At 46.7% G+C, this 23,429-nt stretch overlaps 1 protein-coding gene and 2 long non-coding RNA genes across 4 annotated transcripts in view; 1 reads left to right on the top strand and 2 right to left on the bottom strand.

The window, feature by feature from the left end:
* The window catches only part of MYO16 (myosin XVI), a 491,281-nt gene that overhangs the window by 430,608 nt on the left and 37,244 nt on the right, over positions 1-23,429 (top strand). For both annotated transcript variants that reach the window (XM_040487087.1, XM_040487086.1), the window contains exon 33: positions 16,146-16,304. In XM_040487087.1, the coding sequence (XP_040343021.1) occupies positions 16,146-16,304 (159 nt within the window). The remainder of the gene's footprint in view (positions 1-16,145; positions 16,305-23,429) is intronic.
* On the bottom strand, positions 2,391-2,969 carry LOC121037723 (uncharacterized). The gene is made up of 2 exons (XR_005793946.1): positions 2,791-2,969; positions 2,391-2,460 (listed from the first exon to the last, which is right to left on the bottom strand). It is a non-coding gene; the product is annotated as an uncharacterized LOC121037723 (long non-coding RNA).
* Positions 6,338-13,435, bottom strand: LOC121037722 (uncharacterized). The gene is made up of 3 exons (XR_005793945.1): positions 12,010-13,435; positions 11,365-11,606; positions 6,338-6,563 (listed from the first exon to the last, which is right to left on the bottom strand). It is a non-coding gene; the product is annotated as an uncharacterized LOC121037722 (long non-coding RNA).

The raw sequence follows: 23,429 nt of genomic DNA, 5'->3' as shown, positions 1-23,429 counted from the left end.
TGGCTCAGGGAGCCCCTTCTACTACCACACACACACACACACACACACACACACACACACAGGTGTGGATCTCTAAATGTTATACCCAGACTAAGGGTGAAAGACCAACGTTCCAAAAGACAAGCTACAGGTGCTTCTGAAATCAATATTTTATGAGGTTTCGATACTTCTATGCCACGTTAGGGACAGCTACTCAGTCATTGTTTAGTAACAAGAAGAATGCTTTGAAATCACAGAAATGTCGTGCACTTCCTGGCAGAGATCTGTGACTTGCTCAAGGACGGTGTCTGTGAGCTGCCATTTGGGGACACTTTCTTCATTTCATCTCTGACGCGTTCTGGTGAGATCACAGCACAAGAAATGGGTGCGCCTTATGCATGTCTCTGCCTCCCGTGACGGGATGCAGGGCTTGGCCTCCCCTAGGCTTCCTGCCTCTACGCAGACACTTCTAGCACAGTCCAGTGCAGGGCCATTCGCCTTCCTCCCTCCCTGCACGCTTTCTCTCCGTGGTGACTTCCTGGGGGCAGGGGAGTGGCCTGAGGCATCCTGACAGCCATGAAGGGCGTGGACAGACAGGCACATAGTTTACTGCTGCGTTGCTGTCTGCCTTCCTGCATCACGTAAGAGCCTCCTTCCCGTGAAACAAGGCATTCCTCCGCGTTCTGGAACCATCTGGAGTTAACACTAAATGTCCCTGATTTTCCAAATGAGTAAGTCCTTTGGAAAGATGAGCTTAGCATCCCCGAGAAGCAAGTGGATATTAGGCGAGGAAGAGCCATCTAGGTTTCTCCCAGTGCCGGGGAGCTGAGCTTTGACATAAGAAGATTCCTCTCTGGGAGAAAAGGAGGTTTTTCACCAAGTTCTTGGCCCTTCTGCAGGAACAGGCGGCCTCTGTGTTTGGGACGTGTTTGTAGTGTTTCTAATTTCCCAGATAATACTTGGTTCACCTCCGCTTAAAAATGAGCTTTCGGTGTTAATAAATTGGTCAGCAGCCAACCCACCTGTGTGACGAGCACAGGGCTGTCTGTCCTCTGTATCAGTTGGACACTCTTTAAAAAGTCTAATGTGTGTTGTGAATGGCTGTGACATTCTTCCCACCATTTAGATCACCTTCTCTTTATAAATGCCCGAGAATTCACACAAGGAAATTGTGCAACCGGGGGCCCGTAAGGGACTTGCATTAACTTGTAGAGCTAATTCCCTAACCCATTTACTTAATGCAAGTACAGGGCTTGCTACGGGGAGTCAAGAAATGGAGAAATCCGGCCCCTGCCCTCTCACCAACTGTCGGAGGCAGCCAGGCCCATCCAATTCAGTGAGTCAAAGTCTAGGAGAAGAGAGAGGCTTTAGCCTGAAGGTCATAAACCATCGGTGGGTCCATAACTGAGCTCCCAGTGGCCCGTGAGCCCCAGGGTTGTGCTCGCACCTTGTTGGTGGAGAGAGGTCCTGGACCTCCTCAGATTCTCACGACACTTCACACGGTGTGCTTGGTGAGTGGCTGCCGGAGAGGCTGCAAGAACCTCACCCCAGGGCTGCCCTGCGAACAGGGAGAGTGGTACCCAACCCGGAGAGGATGGGGCCATCCAGGTGCACAAGTGGGGGAGTAGGCGTGACAGCCAGGGGACCCGCTGTGTGCAGAGACACGTGAGCCTGGGGTACATGGTCCCATCAGAGCGTAGTCGTGAAGGGCAAAGAATGTACAGAGATGAAACAGCAAGCACTAGTCGCCTTGCGTGGGATGAAGGCAGGATGACCTTCCCACCTGGAAGTTCCGTGACAAGGTCCTGAACGGTCTCCATCCTCTCTCTTGGTCACGTGGCAGTTCAGCAGGAACGCTTAGGATCTTCCCCACAAGAGTGCAAAGAGCCAGGGGAGGGAAACGAACCAGACGGATAATAGCAGTTCTAGGTATGGGCATGTGACCTCGTGTAACTGGAAATACTCAGAAATGCTGTGGAACATCTGTTAATGGTATTCTGCTAATAATATTAATAGCCAGTGTTTGTGGACGGTTCTTTCCTGTTGCCCCGAGCACGCACAGTCTCTTCTGTCCCCAGATCCTCAGCCCTGTGTGAGGCCAGTGAAGCAGGTGTCAGCATTCCCCTCTGCTAATGAGCAATCCGAGACCTGGAGGGATTAAGTGATTCTCCCATAATCACAGGAACTAACGGGCCCCAGAGTCAGGAATCAAACAAGGCTCCTTTCTCCAAAACCAGGGAGAGATTTCTATTTCTGTTCTGTGAGGCCATTGTCAGCCTCGAAAACCAATTGAGATTTTGAAAAGATGCAGAGTCCCCGTCCGAGAGGATAATTACTTTTGAAAGTTACATAGGAACTCATGACCAGGAAAAGAGATGGGAATACTTTTCCTTTCCGGTGATTTTTTTTCAGCTGCCCCCATGATTGGGATAGGACAAAGGCACCCAGAAAAGCCTCCATCACTCGCCTCTTGGTGCCGTTCTAGACAAAAGAAATGAAAACAAGCAGCGGCAATTCAGTAGTTTCTCAATCATGGCAACCTAGAAACAGGTGAAGGTAATGGCCGGAAGTTAGAAATAGGTCTGGACAAAAATCTAGCGTCAGGCCTCCATTCAGGGCCCCTCAGTAAGGATTTGTTGGGGAAATATTAAGCTCACAGGTCTCACAGCCATGGTATGCTCACTAGACCGTGGTGTTTCGTTATCCTTTGAAACCCGGTAGCAAAACCAAGAAGAGAGGTGTGGCAATTAAATATGTAGATCAACCCAATCAAGAAGTTACCTTTGAGTAGTGGGAATCATGGGAAATTACCTGAACATATTGGCTGTGGGTCTGTAGCCACCAGTCTTCCCAGAGACATGTATCTTGCATGAATAGCTCGTCACTTCTGCAATGAGCCAAAGGCAGCTGAGCAGCCATCACCACTGGGATGTTCTGTGATGCACTGTCAGCGGGAGAAGAATCTATTGTACCTGGAATTCTGAAGAAAAAAAAAAAGGGGGTCGTCTTTTCAGAAGTGGATTATCTTTCATAACCAGTAAATATTTTTCATGCTATCAACCCGTTAAAGCAAGCAGCTATTGTGAATTGTGGGTCTCTCTACTGGATTGTGAATTAAACTCCCACTGGGGGCTCCAAAGAGAAGCCCAGGGCTTTATCTTCGGAGGCTCTCAGCAGCTCTCCTTAAGCAAGTTAATAAAGACCTTCCTGACAATCTGCATCTCATTATTGCCACATAATACAACATCCTGGGGTTTTCTTCCTTCTGTGAAGAAATGCTTAGAAGCGACGCGGTGCATGGAATGTTTTCCTAAAGACGGGCTGGATCGGTGCCATGGTCTGTCTCTCCTTAAGAGTGTTGGCAGAGGAAAACCTATTTCTTAATTGCCTACCAGCGTTCAGGTCCTTTATGCCGACTTGAATCATTTTTATGATTAATCCTCAGATTAGCCTAGAAAATCTCACACTACCTGAAAGCCGGCTCTATCCAATATCACTTTATCCAGCGCTCAGTTCCATGGGTCCACAACGGTCACCTGGCATCTGCTGTGTGCGAAGCTTCACGGGGTGCTTTCTGCTCTGGCTTTACTTCCATCTTTTTTCTGGTTTCTCCTTGAAATCTGTAACGTTCATACCCGTCCTCTGTACATTTGCAAATCACTGGCCTATTGCAGTCACACATGGTAATTGTAATAAGACAGCAAACAACAATCTCGTTTCTTTTGGTCTGCACTCAGGTGACTAGGTCCTCCAGGATGCAGGGCCCAGACAATGGCAGGCATGAGCTGCATCTGACATTACACAGCTTTACAGTGAAACCCGCCCTGTACCATGATGCCTGAGAATTGGTGCATTCCCCGGAATTGCTGAGAAACCTACAAAACAGCTTCCTCACACCCAAAAGTCTAGCTCATCACCAAACCTAATTTTGCCAAGGAAAGTTTCCTTTTAAAGAATCAGAGAACTGACGTGTACACAGTGGGTACGTGAGGGAATTTCCCAGGCAAATGTGCCTGTTTTGGATTTTGGTCTTACTATTCTCTGATGTGGAAAGATGGACAATCCAGGAAGAAGTAAGTCTGAGAGAGAAGATGGAGACAAAGCCTCGGGGGAAAACTAGGATCCCCAAAAAGGCATCTCCATGTTACCAGAAAGTGAACCTGAGCTCCCAGCTTTTAAATTACCTTCTGACGTCACGCCAGATCCATTCGCTGGAGCTACGTTTACTTGATCTTGTTCTCAGGTGAGATCACTGGTTGGACGGAGGCAGGCTGGTTTTCGCAGCAGAATGGAGGGGACGCAGCAATGTGCAAACAACTGCTGTGATATGGGGGGGCCCCCTCCCACGTCCTTTCTTAGGTACCCAGCCAGCGCCCAGCCCCAAGACACTGTGCAGCAAAAGAGTATTTTTTAATGTATTTTATATTCATGAGAATTGCATTGACTCTGCTTCGTCTCTCGGTATTTTGGTACCTTTACATATATCCGGTGATGGAGTCCTTCTCAGATTTTTTAATGGATAAATTGCTTTCAAAATAACGGCTGCAATCCTTAAGGAAAAAAATAGTCTACGTGCTCCATTTCCCAGACATTGGCTCGCCTTCCGGTGTTACCATGCTGTTCGAGCGCCTTCGGGCCACCCCTCGTGTCCACATAAACCTTAGCCCAACTAGAGGCTGATTGAATCACTTATGTGTCATACAAGACAGTAAAACTCTAATTGTTAGCATTAATTTCACTGGTGCAGTTGTGATGTGCAGGGGTCTCCGTTCGTTTACCGATCCTTGAAATCGTGCCTAATTTACAGAGACTAAAGAGCAGCACAACACAAGAGGCGCTGGGCTTAGGTATGGTGATGAGGGATCATAAAAATGTCTTTTTAATCTGATGGTCGTTAGAAAACCCAGCGATGTGGTCCAGCTGCTAGTCAGAGAGCATTTTCATTGCTGTGAGGATTGAATCCGTCCTGGGAACCCTTTGTAATGATTTTAGGAGAAATGTCCTTTTTTTTTTTTTTTTTTTTTTAAATTCAGGTAACAAAATAATTCTATGACATGGCCCCAAAACATGCAGTTCTTTTCAGGCACTAAAAAAAAAAAAAAAAAAAAAAAAAAAAAAAATTAGACACTAACACCGGGCAGTTTGCCCCAAGTTTTGTTCATTTATTTAAAAAATGCATTGAGGATCTGTTTTGTGTCAGGCATTGTACTAAGTTGTATGGATTTTTCAGGTCATATGTGGGGACTGTTCAGAAGCAGCAGACAGCAGGGAAACATGAAAAATCCAATGGATCCAGGCGGTGGGAAACGGCTTGTGTGAAAACACCATTTGGGTGTCACAGAACGCCACTTCCCCTCCATGCGTGTGCAGTGCAGCATTTTTATTCAGTTCATTCCATTCTTCTTCATCTTTAGGGGCTTACCATGACCCATTAAGTTGATTTCCCAACCTATAAATATGTCTTTTGGAGCACTGGTCTAGAAGGTGGGGTTTATATGGAGGGACGGGAGTGGGGGGGGGAGGTGTTAGACCAAACATGAGGAGAGGGAGCTCCAGGACAGGTGGACCCCGGCCTTCATGCTAGGGGCCAGTCTGTGCTCCGTCGTGCACTATGGTCATAGGGTTTTATACAAGGGCATGGTGACATGGTCAAGTTAGGTTTGGGAGTACCTACACGAGGCCGCGTGGGTAGAATAGGTGTCTCTCTCTCTCTGCTTTCTCTATATTCGTGTAAATGTAAACATATAACTTTAGCAAGGATTCATGAGAAATGCTTAGTTGCGGGGCATGCGGAAAGGGGATCACACCTGCCAACCGGCCATTTGGTGGTTTCTTCCTTCTCTCCTGGAAGAAAGGAGAACCCATTTGAGACACAGGGGCAGCCTTGCCCTACAGGGTCCCAGTGTCCTCCCTCTGAGTAACTGACATCTATACTGTGACATGTCACTGCGGCGGCTCAAGGGAAATGCAAGCACAGGCGCACATGAGTTTAGAGGCCTAAGGAATTAGCAATGCCAACCAGCCAATGTGGGCAGGTGGGGCTGTTCCTCAAGAGACGAGCACGGTGCCACCTTGCTGTTGTTAAAATATTGAAATATCTCTGTACCAGTTGGAAGTGACTGTCATTCAGGGCCTGTGGGGTCCCCAAGCCCAGCACCCGCCCCATCCCGCCTTGGGTGTCCTGGCCCCAGGCCTGTCCAGTTTCTTCTCGGTTAGATGTTGACACAACGGGCTTGAGGTAAATGGTTTGTGCTTATTCGGTTGGTGTTGGCCCGTGCCCTTTGGGCTTAAATAGTTGAGGTGGGCAAATTTTGTGATTACTCCTGAACAAGGAGCTTGAAAAGACTCAGCATACATCACTGCGATTTTTTTTTTTTTAACTCTTGCTGATTTTACTGGTTCTCTCTCACCTGCCGCAGTCACACGGTTGAAATTAATGTCCGAAAGTAGAGAGCTCTCCTGTCCGGAATGACAGGCATGTGGATCAGTAAACCTCTAGTCATGCTCAAGTCTATGTGATGGAGATCGGGGCTGGCTGGAGGGCTCGGAACATCAGGGTAGGACTGGAATGTGAGCCAATGTCCCTGAAATGGAGGAACATAGATTATATTATTCTTAAGGACCAAAGCTGTTATCCTTTTTTTTATGTATATGAACTTCTTTTTAATGTGTTTATTTATTTTGAGAGAGAGATAGAGAGCAAGTGGGGAACGGGCAGAGAAAGAGAGAGACAGAGAATCCCAAGAAGACTCCGTGCTGTCAGCACAGAGCCCGACGCAGGGCTCCATCCCACAAACCGTGAGATCATGACCTGAGCCCAGATCAAGAGTTGGACGCTTAACCTACTGAGCCACCCAGGCGCCCCCAAAGTAGTTATCCTTAAAGCAGATTATCTATTAAAGATCCAAGAAGGGCTCTATTACTAGCTACATATAAAGGCGACCAAATACCGGGAGGACAAAATAGACTCCATACAGTTCTCACAAAAATTAAATAAATGCCCTCCGAGGTTCTATCAGATCCAGGGATGGATGTTGACGTAAGAAAGGATGCGTGTGCCAGTAGAAGGGCATGGGACTCCTCTGTGTTCCATCACGCGATGCCCCACGGGTGTCACAAATACTGCATGTTCCTGATAAAAGAGCAGAATATTATCCTCCTCGCCTTGGAAAGTGAGGGGGACCCATTTCCCTAAACCAAAGCGCTCCCCCGCCAGGGCCCACAGAGATGCATTCCATGACTCCTGGATTTACATTACCACCTGGCACTTGGGAAATGTAAAAATAACAGCAATATAAATAACCACATGACCTATGAAATTACACATGAGGAATGGGTCTCCGGGCCAGGCCAGCGTGTTGTTTAGATGTTGCATATTCAGCTAATTATAGGAGAGGCGAGCTACCCAAGCACACGGAAAGGGAAGGGATTGGCGTGATTTGTTTCCCATTATGGCAGGGACAGAATGGATAGATGGGCACAAAAGGATCCAGCTAGTTAAATTTAAAGGAAAATTGGCACGACATAATTTTCTGTGCATTTCTGGGTTCTAAAAGCCCTATTTATACCCACAGGCATTTTTTAGCTTTACTATTCTTCCCCGGCTCAGCACATATGTTGTTGAAGATATCACTCTATTTCCTGACTCAGTTGGTGTTTTCTAGTGCAACCCCCTCCTTGCACTTAGCAGGGGAGAGGGTGGCAGGAGTTCTGAGCGGGGGACGAGGAAGCATTGCCGTTCCAACCTACTTAGCCTGGAGGGTCAGTGTCTGTGGCACTTGCTGGCACAGAAGAATGCTTAAAACATAAGTTCAAGGGGGGATTTTGATCTACCCAAGAACGGCGATTTCATAAGGGTTGTTAAAGAGTAGGAAGGTGCACTGGGGGCCGGAGTTAGCCTTTTAAGATCAGTAGCGTCGGGAAATTATGTTTTCTCAACCCACGCAGCCTTTGCAACTGCTACAGTGCTCTATTTTTTGTTTTCTGTTTTCCTAAGCAATCAAGTTCCTATGGAAATACAACTGGATCGTGGGACGCAGGTGCGTCCCAAGAGTAATCGCATGGGAATCCGGTTTTCCGTCTCCAGTGCCCTGATCCTTTTAGACCCTGCAGCCCTCCCTTGACACCTTTCTGCAAATATGAGCAAAGGGGCGATAAAGTCAGATTCACATGGCTTAGGGTCCGTTACACCTGTGCTGTACAAAAGCTATAGAGACTGAGCGTGCACCCCTCAGTGTGAGCAGACGCACCCCCTGTAGGGAAGACCCCAGTCTGCATATATCTCATGTCTCGTTACGCAAGCCTGCACATGAGGTCTGTCTGCTTATTTGAGGTTAGGATCAGACACTGTCTGTGGGAATCCTTACACTTGACATTTGTCTTTCTCTGAGGCAATAAGCCATATGTTTGGGTTGTGCTATCGTGTATTTTTTTTTTTTTTTTTTTTAGAGTTTAATTCACTTCCTAGAAACTTGTTATAGCAGAACGCAGGGCAATTTGGGAGTGCTAAACCCTTATTTGTATTTCTTCCTCTAAGATTTTAGAAAAATCAGAGGCGTAAAAGACATTGTTCCTTGTAATACAAACTAGATGCCGACTTGGGCTAAGTGATCCCATCCAAATTTAATTACACACCATCTATGTGTATCTGTAAGCACAGTCCAGCCGTAACTCCTAAATTTTAGGAACGAGAACTCGAGAAGTAGCAGGACTATGCCAGCCACGTCTCTCACCGTTTGTACCTTTCCTTAATGCCAAAGAGGAAAAAGCAAGCACATTCCCTTTGCGCATAGCTTTTCTAGAAGAGGAATTTTCCTATAGAGTTGCGGAATGAATCCCAGCCAGCATGAGTAATGAGTTGAAAATGTATTTTCACATTTTTTCTGCCTTGCATAGCACTCTCGGTATTAAATCAGTCAAACGGCTATAGTTTGTTTTTCTCTCCTGCGTTACTGAAACCTGGATCCTGTCTCCTGTGTTTCCAAAATACACTCTAAAATTATCTCCAGTTCAGGTAACTAAGAACGAAATGACGTGCTTAGCATTCATCTTAAAGGAACACACTGTGGCTCATTCCTTACTTGTTCTGTACGACCTTTCAGTGGCATGGGTGCCCTCAGCCCCCCTTTGTCCCTCCGCCCTGTCTCCCAGCCCACACCTGCCTGCTTGTGTCCACCGTCACTGGGCCTCACCTTCTGCTGCCCATTGCGTGGGGGGTGGCATCGCTCTCCTGCAAGAGACCCTCCCTGCTGAGGGATGCTGGAGTCTCTCCCACACACGGTCTTCTCAGTCCTAATAAATGCTCTGCTTCAAATCATTGCCACTCTGTTTAGGCCTTGGGCATGTGGCTGTCCCTTGAAGGTCTATGTGCACAGCCCCAGACTTGTCCTGTGTCCACTCACCTCGGCTGGTGCTGACTTACTGAGGTCCCTCAGCTCCAAGGGACCTGTAGCTCGGACCTCCCTGCCCAGCCGGTCCTTCTGACCCTGCCCAAGCCTAAATGCTCTGTGCTCTTCTCTCTGAACTTTCCTCCAGCCTCATCCAGCTGGACACATTTTTGCTAGATTAATAACATTTAAAAATTACAGTCTTGGGGCACCTGGATGGCTCAGTCCATTGACGGTCCGACTCTCAATTTCGGCTCCAGTCATGATCCCAGGGTCATGGGATCAAGCCTGGTGTCGGGCTCTGTGCTGAGCGTGGAGACAGCTTAAGATTCTCTCTTCCTCCCTCTGCCCCTCCCCCCCCAATACAGTCTTTATGTTATGCCCTTCCTTACCTAAGAACGTGCTAGACCCCACTCTGGTGACGGTGCATAAGTTGCAAACTTATGCCCACTTCTCTCTGCCCTTTCCCTCTCCTCTCTCTTCTCTCCTCCCTCCCCTCTTTTCCCCTCGTCTGTGGGCAGAAAGGCTTTCCAGACAGTCGTTTTTGCCAGACATTGAAGATTATACCATGGTGGGGGACAGGTGTGGAAGTGTCTTTAAGAAAAAGAATAAAAATGATGGGGCGCCTGGTGGCTCAGTTGGTTGAGTGTCTGACTTCAGCTCAGGTCATGATCTCACAGTTGAAGAGTTTGAGCCCAGTGTCGGGCTCTATGCTGACAGCTCGAAGCCCGGAGCCTGCTTCGGATTCTGTGACTCCCTCTCTCTCTGCCCCTCCCCCGATCATGCTCTGTCTCTCTCTCTCTCTGTCTCTCTCTCTCTCTCTCAAAAATAAATAAGCACTAAACATTTTTTTTAAAAAGAAAAAGAATAAAAATGACAATTTAAGGAGTGAATTGGAGGTTTATTTAAAATGAGGAAATAAAGCAAAGCTGTCTCATGCAAGCGATAACTCCACGCATTGACCAACTGACCCTTGGGTTTCTGACTTGGCCTTTGCAAGTGAGTGTGAGTCTGGGACCCTCACGGCCAAGACTCCTGGTCAACCCCCCTCTGCCCCTGTCCAGGCACCAAGATTCCAGAGCCAACATCTGTCACGCTCTTTGCAGTTCTCTGACATTAAAGTTCCTAAAACCATGTAAACTAAGGTCTGAAAAACCTGACCACGCATAAACCTTGCTGATTGGTAGCACAGTAGTAGAAACCTGAATGCTTACTGTGGGTCAGGAACAGATTTCAAAGATCCCAAAGCCCTTTCCTCCACTCCAGTTAACAAGCAGGTGGAAAACAACCAGCTCTGGCCCTTTGAATACGGAGAAAACGTCCCCCTCGCACAACGTGAAATTTTCTTCACCTCGTAATTTTAAATAAGTAGAGATTAGAACTCAAACGTGTAAAAACAGTGGAAGTCTTTTCGCGATTCCAGTAATCTCTTATGAACGAGGAGAAACTGTTCCTGACTTTTCTCCCTCATCGTTCACGTGAATTCTTCAGCCAGTAACTTCGTCAGTTCTTCCAATTACACAACACGTAGTTTCCTTTTAGAAAACAAAGTCTCTATAGCAATTTTGTCATAGCGATTCGTTTATTCTTTATTCTATTTTTTCTTTCTTTCTTTTTTTTTTTTTTTAATTTTTAATGTTTATTTATTTTGAGAGACAGAGTGCGAGCAGGGGAGGGGCAGAGAGAGAGGGAGGGAGACACAGAATCCGAAGCAGGCTCCAGGCTCCCGAGCCATCAGCACAGAGCCCAACGCGGGGCTCGAGCCCACGAACCGTAAGATTACGACCTGAGCCAAAGTCAGACGCTTACCCGTCTGAGCCACCTGGGCGCCCCATCTATTTTTTCTTTCTTTCAGCAAATATTTTATCGAGCACCTACTCTGTGCCCGTACTTGCACTCCACAAGGGGCAGGCGGAAAACAAATGATGGGAGTGGAATGTGCCTGCCGTGAGAAGGACCACCCAGGGCACTAAAGCCGGGAGTAAGGAAAGAAACTGACCTGAGGCGGAGAGAGGTGCTATCTTCTAGAAGGTGGTCCAGAAAGCCTGTCTGCTCAGGGCAGATTTGAGCAGAGCCTAAGCTACACACAGAGCTCCGTCCATGCTCTCTCCGGACAGGGGGATGTGTTAGCGGAGGGGCCCCAGGCTTAAGTGGCAAGGGCGTAGTTGGAAATGAGGTCCAGGACGAGCCGGGAATCAGGTGGTGGATGGTCTCAGCCACAAGAAGCCTTTGGATCTCAATCTAAATGAAATAAGAAATGAGTGGAGAGACTCGACTGGGCAAATGGCACCGTCTGACCTAGGCTTCTCAGCCTCAGCCCCACGGACATCCTGGGCAGGACCATTCCTCACCGCGGGGGTGGGCTGGCTGGCTGTGCATTGCTGGAGGCGTTGCAGCATCGCTGACCTCTACCCACTAGATAGCAGCAGCCACCCCCTCCTCCAGTGTGAGGACTAGAAACGTCTCCAGACACTGCCACGTGTCTCCTGGTGGGCAATATCACCTTCTCTTGAAACCCAGTGTTCAAAGGATCCCACCCACCCGGTGTGATATTTTCGTTACATAAAAACGAACACAGCAAAACTGAATTCCTGTTTTCTGAGATTTGCTAGAACTCTCCCCCTAGATTAAGATTCAACTCAACTGTGTCCACGTTGCATGCTTGTGTTTAACAATCGTATCCCAGTGGAAAGGCCAAGGCTTTATCTTTGAGTCAGATCCCAGGGTGATTCATTTCTCCCGTACCTGTAACAACAGCACCAGGCAGGGGTCACAGAGCAGTCCTGTTTACAGGCTGGGAGAAAACAGCACAGGTATTCGAATTAACTCGTGTGGTGAAGCAGCCAACCAGAGGTGCCACTGAATTGCATAAGCCACTGATTACACAACACGCGCAGATACAAAAGTGATTCAGACATACCTCGAATCGTTATACAGGATTTTACAGCACACACGCCTGTATTTGTTTGCTTAGATTTCCTGAGAGTCTCAGATATTTTCTTTTGCTGTGACTGTGACCGCCTTTTCTTCACCCTCAAAACCCCAGCGGCCACCGCTTGGAGGCGTGAACAGGCTTCGCGGCTTGGTTTGCTCTGGGTGATTCCTCTTAGAATTCTCCCTAAAGGATGCACTCGTATTTGCACAATTATAAGTAAGGCTTCTCCAGGCTTCATGCCGCTGTCCTCTTGATTTTTCGCTGCTGGAGTTCCTTCACTGCCTAAGTGCAGGGTCCAGGCACACTCTTCACGAGGAGTGTTGTAACCACTCGTGTACCGAACTGCCCCTTTACAGCAAAATCAAAGTGTTGAGCGTTTCTGTGTTTGACCCTCACTGTAGTTGAATCAGGCATTAACAAGTTGGGGCACAGACGTCTTTGCGTGTTTGGATTTAACTTGGAGCAAAGGTGTTTATGAGCAGAGGCTGACACAGAATTTAGTAAGCCAAGAACCATCCCCGCAATTAATATTAATGAATATTGGATAACGCCAAAGTGGAGACGTCTATATCGATGTTGCAACTCTTTCAGTGGCTGGAATCTAATGCTTACCCTACGGTTCTCAGTTCATTACCACCGAGGCACGGTGATCCCATAAAGCCACAGGAAAACAGCTGCCTTATCCTTTCGATCAGCAAATGAAATGATGGAAGACTTTGCATAGAAGGGCCAAGCGGAGGAGTGAATGTGGGTGGACGGCGGAGCCGGCCCGCCCCGGTCTGAACCCGGCTGCAACACCTACTAATTGAGAAAGGTTTGCGTGTGGGTAACCTCCCCAAACCTCAGTGAGCTCATCTCGAAAACGGGCGTGGAAGAGACAGCTGCTCAGAATCAGAAAAACCAGATGTCACCTCTAGCAGAGCGGTGGCCCAGCATAAACCCCCAGGCCATGGTAATTTTTGTCAGAGCAAAGTGAATGATCACCATCAGATTGGCCGTGAGTGCTTGCCTTTTACATGAAGAAGGACTTAAATCCTCTTTCCAGTCCAAAGCCATCCTTGGGTAGACATATGCTTTTAAGGTAAAACTATAAAGAAAATTTTAGTAGGCCGTGTAAGGATCCCAGCCTCACGTGTAGGACAAATTTAAAATCAGTCCTTGGCTACAGTTTAACCTGACTGGAAATATGTTTAAAACACTCATGGCAAAATGGGAGGTGTTGACTACAAATACGTGGGTTATTTACGAGCTGGGAATCAGTTATGAGGGAAACTAGCATTGAGCGTTGGTACCAAGAGTGTAAGCAGTATCTTGGAGGGTTGAGTTTTGTCCCGCCAGGTGGAAGGGGACTGTCCCGAGTTACCCAGTGAGGGGCTTTCTGGCTCACACCCTTCGTAAGCTCCTTCCTGCGGTGGCCTCCCAGGCCCCGGGCCATATGCCTGTCCCCGGTCCCACCTGCCCCTTCCTTTCACATGCCCAACCCATTAGGACCCTACACCCTGGTTCCTGCCTTACGTGTTCATGCGCGTGGGACATCGTCTTTCTCCACAGTCACTTTTTTCCCTCCTTCTCTGAGCCCCAGTGCGACCCCCTAAATATGCTTCCCTGACCAAACTGCCTGACACGGTGACTCTCACCCCCGCTGCCCTTCAGCTTTGTACCTAGCCTGGAGGCTGCCACTTTTAATGATCCGCTCGTTTGTTTACTTCTTGGTTGTCCTACTGGGAGGTGAGCATCATAATCGCATCTGGAGCATCTGAAGAGTGTCACCTAGTAGGCATTCAGCAGGCAAGTGAATTAAAGAATGAAAAAAAAATAGCTTGAAGAGAGGCAGATAAATATGTCTTGAGATGGCTTTAAAATTTTTTTTAACTTTTATTTATTTTTGAGAGACAGAGCTCAAGCAGGGGAGGGGCAGAGAGAGAGAGGGAGACACAGAATCCAAAGCAGGCTCCAGGCTCCGAGCTGTCAGCACAGAGCCCGACGCGGGGCTCGACCTCAGTCCACAAGATCGTGACCTGAGCCGAAGTCAGATGCTCAACTGACTGAGCCACCCAGGCACCCTGGAGATGGCTTTAAATCCAAACCAGTTTTACTGACTTTCAGATTTTTTTAAATGGCAAACTACGGTCAACCGAATGAAATAGATACTCATTTAGTGCCAGCCTGTTCGATAACTGCTCATTGTCACGACCTCACATAGTTCTGACCCCCGGATCTCACGTTCACCACTGTTCTTATGCACACTGGCTGGGCTAAAGCCTTTCTGCCTGGTTCCTAAATGCGACCTGTCAGGAGCTGCAGTGGCTCCCTCGGTCCCTGGAATCTCAACTCCCCTGCACGGTTTTCAAAGCTCTGTCCATTTTGCCTTCATCCAGCATTTGCTACCTAAAAACTCCTTCCCATCTGGGCAGACCTAGCTCCTCTCTGTGCTTTTGGGCCAGACTCCACTTGTAGATGCCAGGCCACTGTGGGTGCTCTGACCAGGAGTCCCACTGGTGGGCAGGAAGAGGCAGGGCTGGTGAGGACGGGGTGCTCTAGGTCCGGGGAGTGCATACAGCAAAGCACAGAAACACGGGTCAGTAAGGAGCTCTGGATATGCCTGGATATGCAGCGCCCCTTGAATGTAAGGTCAAGGGCAAGGGGAGATCATGTCTAGAGGGAAGAGTTAAAAAGGGTCATGGCAGGTGCAGCCTGGAGGCACAGCTCTGGGCTGCTGGCCTTCTCCCTTTTTCTTTCCCTCCCTCCTTCCATCCTTCTCCCTCCTTCCTTTTCTCCCTCCCCCCATCCTTCCTTCTTCCATCCAACCTTCCCCCTTCTTCCCTTCCTCCCTCCCTCCTTTGGGATCACTGGAGATGAACTCTTCTGCCACATGTAAAGTATAATAAAGCGAATTATGCTTTTTATCCCTTTAGAATAATTTGTTAGCTTAAAACTTGAGAAAGGCCAACCTAACAGCAGTCACAATCCACTGTGTCCCAGCACACAAAGATCAGAAGCAGCATGCTTATTCTGGGGTGAACAAAAATCCCCCAGTACGTTGGAGCTTTTTGAGGTCCCTGGGGAAGCAAGAGCCAATCACGGCTCACTGGCCAGTCCAACAGAGGGGTCCCGATTGGGGGAATGGGAGGTGGCGAGGGCCACACCTGACCCCGTGATGGACAGTTGTGCTTGCTTGACATGCTCTGGTCTATGGCACTTGCTGTGTTTTACTTTATTATTCCTACATAATTAAAAAAAATAAAATCTTCATTTGGCTCTTTGGCCTAATATGGACAACAGTTTCCATGTTCAGAGATCTCCAAGCCCCCGATAGGGGACGGACAGTGAACAATTAGGTAATGTGGTTAGTGTACAGAATCCAGAAGTGGGGTTGTAAAGTTTAATCTTCCTAAATGGATAATAACTAATTTTGTAATGATGCCAAAAATATATTTGTGATTTTTTGCAATCTAGAGGGTTGGCTCAGCTCTGCTTAATTTAATAATTGAGAAAACTTCTGAATTTATTTCCATGCTTCTTTTAGGAAATAGTGCTCTCAAGACACACAGGGCTACAGTGACAGGTTATTAGACTACGACGTCAAACTTTGTGTATAGATATGCTTGAAAATAACAAATCATGAAATTCATTATCACCACTTAATATTTCTTATGATGTGTTAGAGTGTTGTGGCAAAATTCGGCGAATATTTTGTAGGCCGTAAAGTTAATTAACGGTGATTATGAATTTACCATACAATTAAGGTTTCATTTGGTAAGTTTTATTATTTTCTTCTACAATTTTATTAAATTATTCGGTCCATCTTATCAGTACAGAGTAATCCTTTCCGAAATTTGTTTTAGGTTTTGAGCCTAACATGAACCTAACTGGCCGAGATGATCCTGGTAGGGCAGAAATCGTCTCCGAGACTCAAGACAGAAATGCAAATAACCATGGAATTCAATTATCTAATTCACTCTCAAGTGCTATCACGGCTGAAAATGGGAATTCTGTTTCAAATGGTAAGTGCTTTTTAAACTCGGAAGTAAATAGATGAAAGTATTAAGCTCTATCAACTTTCTAGGGAGAATGGATTTGAGACATAAAGATGAAGTAGGCTTAAAACCTGGAACATAGATCATAAACTTTACTGTAGGGTGTATTGTGGCATTTTATTGGTTAGGTTAAAGAATTACAGTTGCATTTGGTGTTAGTTGACTTTTCAGAGATTGTTACAGAGTATCTCATATGTGGGAACCAATATGAAATGAGCTTATACAGGACCAAAGGAGGAGATAGGTGCTTTAACAATAGTTTTTTTTTTTTTTTTTTAATTTTTTTTTTCAACGTTTATTTATTTTGGGGACAGAGAGAGACAGAGCATGAATGGGGGAGGGGCAGAGAGAGAGGGAGACACAGAATCGGAAACAGGCTCCGGGCTCCGAGCCATCAGCCCAGAGCCCGACGCGGGGCTCGAACTCACGGACCGCGAGATCGTGACCTGGATGAAGTCGGACGCTTAACCGACTGCGCCACCCAGGCGCCCCAACAATAGTTTTAATTAAAAAAAAAAATACCTTTTTCTTCTCATCTCTGAATGGTGTGAAGGGAAATAATATTGAAGTCATGGTAAACACCAAACAGGCCTTAAGCATTTAATTGGAGTGTATCAATGAATGCATCATCTAGAACTTGGCTAGACTGTGTGTATCCAAAATAGTGGCTTAGACAAAGCCACTTGGATCTTGGGAAGATTCAGACCAATCTTTTCCTGAGAACATGCAGAAAAGCTGGCCAAAACTTTCTTTGTTGTTTAATCTGATTAAAGGCACTAGGAAACTATTAAGCCAGTGAGATCCTGGGAAGACACTGAGGAAGGCGGTATGGAATGTATAGAGGCCAAGCAAGGAGGCTGACATTCTAGGCTTTTCTCTGAGGGACGTCCAGGGCACTTTCCTCGTCCCCAGAAGGCAACTCAGAGGCCGGGAGGGACTTCTGACTGCCTCCAAGGATTGTGGGGAGACTAAGTCCAGGGCCTGCCAAGGCCATGGGCTGGAGCCTTGAAGTGTCCAAAGGTCAGGTGGACCCAACTAGAAGCCACAGCACAGTTATGGATCATTTCGATCCCTGATGTTGGACGGAGGTCCTCCCAGACTGACAGGGCCCACCGGCGCCTGGGAGGCAGAGTGTGTGTGTGTGTGTGTGTGTGTGTCCCAAAGGACAATTACAGCATCTGAGGCTTCAAACTGCTCTAACAGACCATTTTTCAAATAATTCAACACATAGTCAAAAAAAAACGAGCACATGAGGACAGAAAGCAAGATGAAAAATGAACAAGCAGAAATATCCGTCGATTGCTGTTACATCCATGAGGTCCCGAAAGATTGGAGTTCAAACGCACATACTTTAAAATAAGTATGTTTACACTCTGCCCAAGGAGATAAAAGAAGGAATCAGCAGAAACAATGGGAAACTATAAAAACGTGTCAAATGGAAATTCTGAAATTGAGAAATAGTCATAAAATTAAGTACAACAGAGGAATGGGTTTAAAGTTAATTAGACACAGTCATTTGGGAGAAGGGAAAAAAAAAAACAACCTGGGGAAGTGGGAGATAAATCAGGGGATATCTGGAATGAAACACAAAGAAGCGAAGAGAAGATTAAGGATTCCAGAAAGTGTTTGGAGACATGGAAGTCTTGGTTGAGAGAGTCATCGGAATTTTTTTTTTTAATTTTTTTTTTCAACGTTTATTTATTTTTGGGACAGAGAGAGACAGAGCATGAACGGGGGAGGGTCAGAGAGAGAGGGAGACACAGAATCGGAAACAGGCTCCAGGCTCTGAGCCATCAGCCCAGAGCCTGACACGGGGCTCGAACTCACGGACCACGAGATCGTGACCTGGCTGAAGTCGGACGCTTAACCGACTGCGCCACCCAGGTGCCCCAAGAGTCATCGGAATTTTAGAGAAAGAGATTATGCAGGCAGCGGAGAAGACTGTGTCCATGTGAATGCCTGTGTGCAAATGATTATTGATAATCACCTACAATGGATATCCTTCCAGGAGCCTGGGGGGGCTCAGTTGGTTAAGTGTCCAACTTCGGCTCAGGTCATGATCTCACGGTCCATGGGATGGAGCTCCGTGTTGGGCTCTGTGCTGACAGCTCAGAGCCTGGATGATGCTTTGGATTCTGTGTCTCCCCCTCTCTCTGCCCCTCCACCACTTGTGTTCTCTCTCTCTCTCAAGAATAAATCAGCATTAAAAAATATACATATTTAAAATGGATACCTTCAACTGGTGACCGGGTCATGTTCGTTATCTACTCCTGTGTAAAAACTACCGCCTCCCAGAACTCAGAGGCTTAATTCAACAAAAAGCTATGTTTTCATACCTTCTGTGGGTCAGGAATCTGGCTGTGGCTGAGGGGAGTGCCTTTGTTGCAAGGTCCCCTGTGAGGCGGCTGTCAACTGACTGTTGGCCAAAACCCTAGTCATCTTGACGCTTGATGGAAAGGTGGCCCAATTTCAGGATCACTTACATGGCCGCTGGCAGGCCTCACCAGCCCACTCACACGGCCTTCACCATAAGGGTGGCCTCGAACCAGGGCAGCTGGCCATGAGAGAGCAAGAAAGAGCATCTGGGTGGGGGCTGCGGTCCTTACCTAGCCCACCCCTGCAGGCGACGCCCAGCACGTCTGCCACATTCTGTCTGTAGGTCATCCATGCCAGCTACCTGATGGGAAGGGGTTAGATGAGTTGTGAGTGCCTGGTGGTGGGCTCACTGGGGGCCATTGTATAGGCTGCCTGGCACGTGGATAAACAGCCAAAAAAGTTTGGGGGGGCACTAACCTTACACGCCACGAAACGGGTGCCTCTCAAGCACATTGCGCTAAGTGCAGAAAGAATCCGACATTGCCCAAGGCTGCGTGAGTGGCAGGGGATGGTCTGTGTCTAGTTCCGTCCAGGCAGCTGTAGCAAAATACCCAGACCGGGCGGCTCATCAACAGCAGAAGTATTTGCTCACAGTCCCGGATGTCCACGATCACGATCAGCGGGGCCGGTGCGGTCGGTGCCGACGTGGGCCCTCCTCCACCTGGCTGATTGCCAGTCTCCCTGTGTCCTCACAAGATTGGAAGGAATGAGCCAGGGCTCTGGGGTCTCTTTCAGAAGTGCATGAACCCCAGTCGTGAGGGCTCCAGCCTCATGACCTAACATCCTCCGAGAGGCCCTCCCTCCTAAAGCCATCACCTTGAAGGCTGGGATTCCAAAATAAACATTTGGGAGGAGGGGGGACAGACACTCAGACCATAGCAGACTGCAGAGGGCCATGAATTGCTGTTGACAAACAAGAATGTACATGTTCCTCGAAATTTATAGACATCTTTCTGTCTATAACTGTGACTTTTCTTGAAACAAACAAAGCCTGAGTAGAATAAATAAAAACAAAACTGCTCCTAGGCATATCATAGTGAACCACGGGTAACTAAGAGTGAATCTTAAAAGCAGCCAGAAGTTAAAAAAAAGACAAGTTCCAAAGAGCAACAATGGAAGTCCAAAGACACCAAAGTCACGTATGTCATGTGCTCAAATAAAATAATTGCCAAGCTAGAATTAAAAAAAAAAAATTGTTTATTTTTGAGAGAGACAGAGTGCAAGCAGGAGAGGGGTGGGGGGGTGACGCAGAATCCAAAGCAGCTCCAGGGTCCGAGCTGTCAGCACAGAGCCCCACACGGAGCTTGAACCCACGAACCCTGAGATCATGACCTGAGCCAGAGTCGGCTGCTTAATGGACTGAGCCACCCTAGTGTCCCTAGATTTTTATAAGCAATAAAAAACTTCTGTAAGAATGAAAAGGAGCTAAAGATAGTTTTAGAAAAAGGTAAGAACTGGAAGATGAAGGCCAGGCATACCCAAATTCTCAGAGATACAAACAGGAAAAAGAATGAAAAAAACCAAGTGAAGTCGAGATGGTAAAACAGCGTTTCTGATTACGCACAGATAACTCAAACTAGCTGTAATTTCAAAGGCCACCACAGAAGGAATAATAGTGGAGTATATAATTTCCAAAGTAATAGAGAGGGTAAAACAGATTAATAAAAGCCAGCCCACCCAAAAGTTGTCAAAAAAGAGGTAAACCGGAGATTTCTGGAAAACAGGCCAAATAGAAAGGTCGTAGATGGTAGACACAAAAGCATCTTTGAAAATGACTAAACTCGAAATCCATGAAATTTTAAGAGACCCGTTTAATGTGAATTTCCATTATAGATGAGTTGATTGGGGTCCCTGGGTGGCTCAGTAGGTTAAACATCTGACTTCGGCTCGGGTCATGATCTACCAGTTCATGGGTTTGAGCCCCATGTCAGGCTCTGTGCTGACAGCTCAGAGCCTGGAGCCTGCTTCGGATTCTGTCTCCCTCTCTTTCTGCCCCTGCCCCGCTCATGCTCTGTCTCTTAAAAATAAATAAACATTAAATATTTAAAAAAACCATGCTATACTTTTTTTAAAAAAAGGTGAATTGATTAATACAATATTTTAAAGCCTAAAATTTCTGAAAACCATGTAAAACATGATGCTTAACATTTAAATGTGAGGGGAAGATACAGAATATTGGAACGAATGCCAATGAAAACATAACAGAATGCACAGGATACTGCTAATGTCTTAATCAGTGGAAATGTACGTCTGTAAACCCATACATTACAAAAGAAGAAAGGCCAAAAATTGGGGTTTTTAAATGTCAACAAGTTTGAAACAGAACCACAAATTAAACACCAAGCAAGTAGGAGGAAAGATGTGACAAAGGTAAGAACTGTGTCACTGAAATTTATAACAAATAGGTAACAAATAACAAACCCAAAAGTTTTCAAACAAAAACAATCTTTGCAGCATGAATAAAATTGCCAAGTTTCCTGCAAGGGTGACAGGGAAATAAAGAAGGGGACCCAGAAGGCCAACTCTGGGGACAAAGAGACCTGCCACAGATCTTACAGAAATGAAAAATAACACTGAGTATTGTACAAACAGTTTGTGCCAAGACAGTTTTGCCAATTTACTTATTTATTTTTAATTTGTGGATTTAGATGAGGAGACACATTAAAAAACAAATACAACTAACCAAAATGGACCCCCAAAAAATAAAAACGGCTAAACGGTAACGTAAATATTAAATTAATTGAATTTGTAATTGAACACTTTTCTATGAGGAAAACACTAGGCCCAAATGACTTTTCCAGTGAGTTGCCTCAAAATTTTAAAAAGGATGAAACAATGCCAATATTACACAAACTCTTCCAGAGACTAGGGATGCAGAAGAAGGGGGGAATAAAGAAAAGCTTCCCAGCTTGCATAAATAACCACTTAATTTATGACGAACTTGGCATTGCAGGGCGCTGGGGGAAGGATAATCGATGGCTACCCATGTGAGGAAAACAGTGAACTTGACCCCTACTTGGTGCCCTACACACAAAAGATTTCTGGTGGATTAAACATCCAAGTGTCAAACATAAAATAAAATTTGTAGTAGAAAATATAGGATGATTTTTTTTAACTTCAGAGGTAGGAAAAGAAAGAAGAACTTCTTACACAGGCCACAAAAGAGTGCTAACCACAAAGGGGGAAAACTCTGTGTGTGTGTGTGTGTGTGTGTGTGTGTGTGTGTTAGTGTGTGTGTGTATAAGTATACACATGTATTCAACACATTTAACTAATGAAGACTCATATTCAGAGTTTACTTATAAACAAGACTATTGAATAGGAAATTGTTTTGGGACATTAATAAGCACAAACATTTTTCAGAGCCCAACTTCATTGGTAATTAGAGAAAATGCACATGAAAAGCACAGGAGAACAACACACAACACAACACAACCTGCAGAATGGGAGCACTGGGCGCAGGGGAGGAGGGGCTGCAGGAGGAGGGGCTCCTAGGAAGGGGAGCTGGGGGAGGGGAGTGGGGTTGAGAGATAGGGGAGGGGCTCTGAGGAGAGGGGTTGAGAGATAGGGGAGGGGCTCCGGGAGGAGAGGCTCTGGGAGGGGGGTGCTGGGGAGGAAGGGCTCCAGGGGGGTGGGACTCTGGAAAGGAAGAGGGGGTTTGGCGAGGGAGGGGCTGGGGGGAGGGGCTCCAGGAGGGAGGGACTCTATGCATCCCCCATAAGGATGTCCCCATCCTGTGTCAGAAGTCCCTCTAGGTCCAGGAGAACATAGGGAGGCTGGGGGTGCAGCTTCTAGGCCTAGTACATTGCCCGCCCACGTGTGCTCTCCGCCAGGGTCCAGAGCAGGAGGAGGACAGCGGGTGTAGGATGAAAACCAGGCAGGGCACTGCAGTGACAAGTCACAGGTTACCTGGAGGGATCAGAGGCAGGTAGTCGGTGGGGACAGAGCATTAAGGTCTCCAGAGCAGTGTGGGGATTCTCTGTTGACACTCGGAAAAAAGATTGTTGGAATCACATGCAAGGAGAAAAACCCAAATGTGTTTAGGAATCTCACCCACCATATTAAGCGAGGATAATGAATAATGATCAAAAGTAGGCAGATCACAAGGCAGAGGCTTTTTGGTGCAATGGAGGTGTGGGGTGGGGGGTGGCAGTAAGTATCTTACATCAGTAAGATACAGAGGATTTTTCTACCAGCAAGAAAGACCACTAGAAAAAGGAAACCACTGACCGAATTGTATTGCCACCGCGAAAAGACCAAAGTTCAGCAAAGAATGATGCAGGCTCTCGGGACCCCAAAGTATTGTCCTGCCTTTAAAAAAAAAACAAAACGTTTCTTTATGTATTTTGAGAGAGGGACAGCACAAGCAACGTGGGGGAGAGGGGGCAGAGAAAGAGGGAGAGACAGAATCCCAAGCAGGCTCTGCCCTGTCAGCACAGAGCCCAACGCAGGGCTTGATCCCGATCCCAGGAGATCATGACCTGAGCTGAAGTCAAGAGTCAAACACTTAACCAGCTGAGACACCCAGGTGCCCCAGTTTTGACCTTTCTAAACATTGTCTCCTGACTGAATTTCACAGCTTTTAAAAATAACATATTATTAATGTGGCATTTATAATTTCATGCATGTTATGAAAATTATACATGTTTTAGAATAGTGCGAAGAACAATTCTTTTAGGGAAGAATAATAAAGAATAAAAACTACCATCAATCCTA

This window comes from Herpailurus yagouaroundi, unplaced genomic scaffold (assembly GCF_014898765.1).
Source record: "Herpailurus yagouaroundi ecotype Mexico unplaced genomic scaffold, PumYag 164, whole genome shotgun sequence".
NCBI classification, from domain to species: domain Eukaryota; kingdom Metazoa; phylum Chordata; class Mammalia; order Carnivora; family Felidae; genus Herpailurus; species Herpailurus yagouaroundi.
Note: the sequence above shows the minus strand (reverse complement) of the source record. Positions and strands in the feature narration are given on the sequence as shown.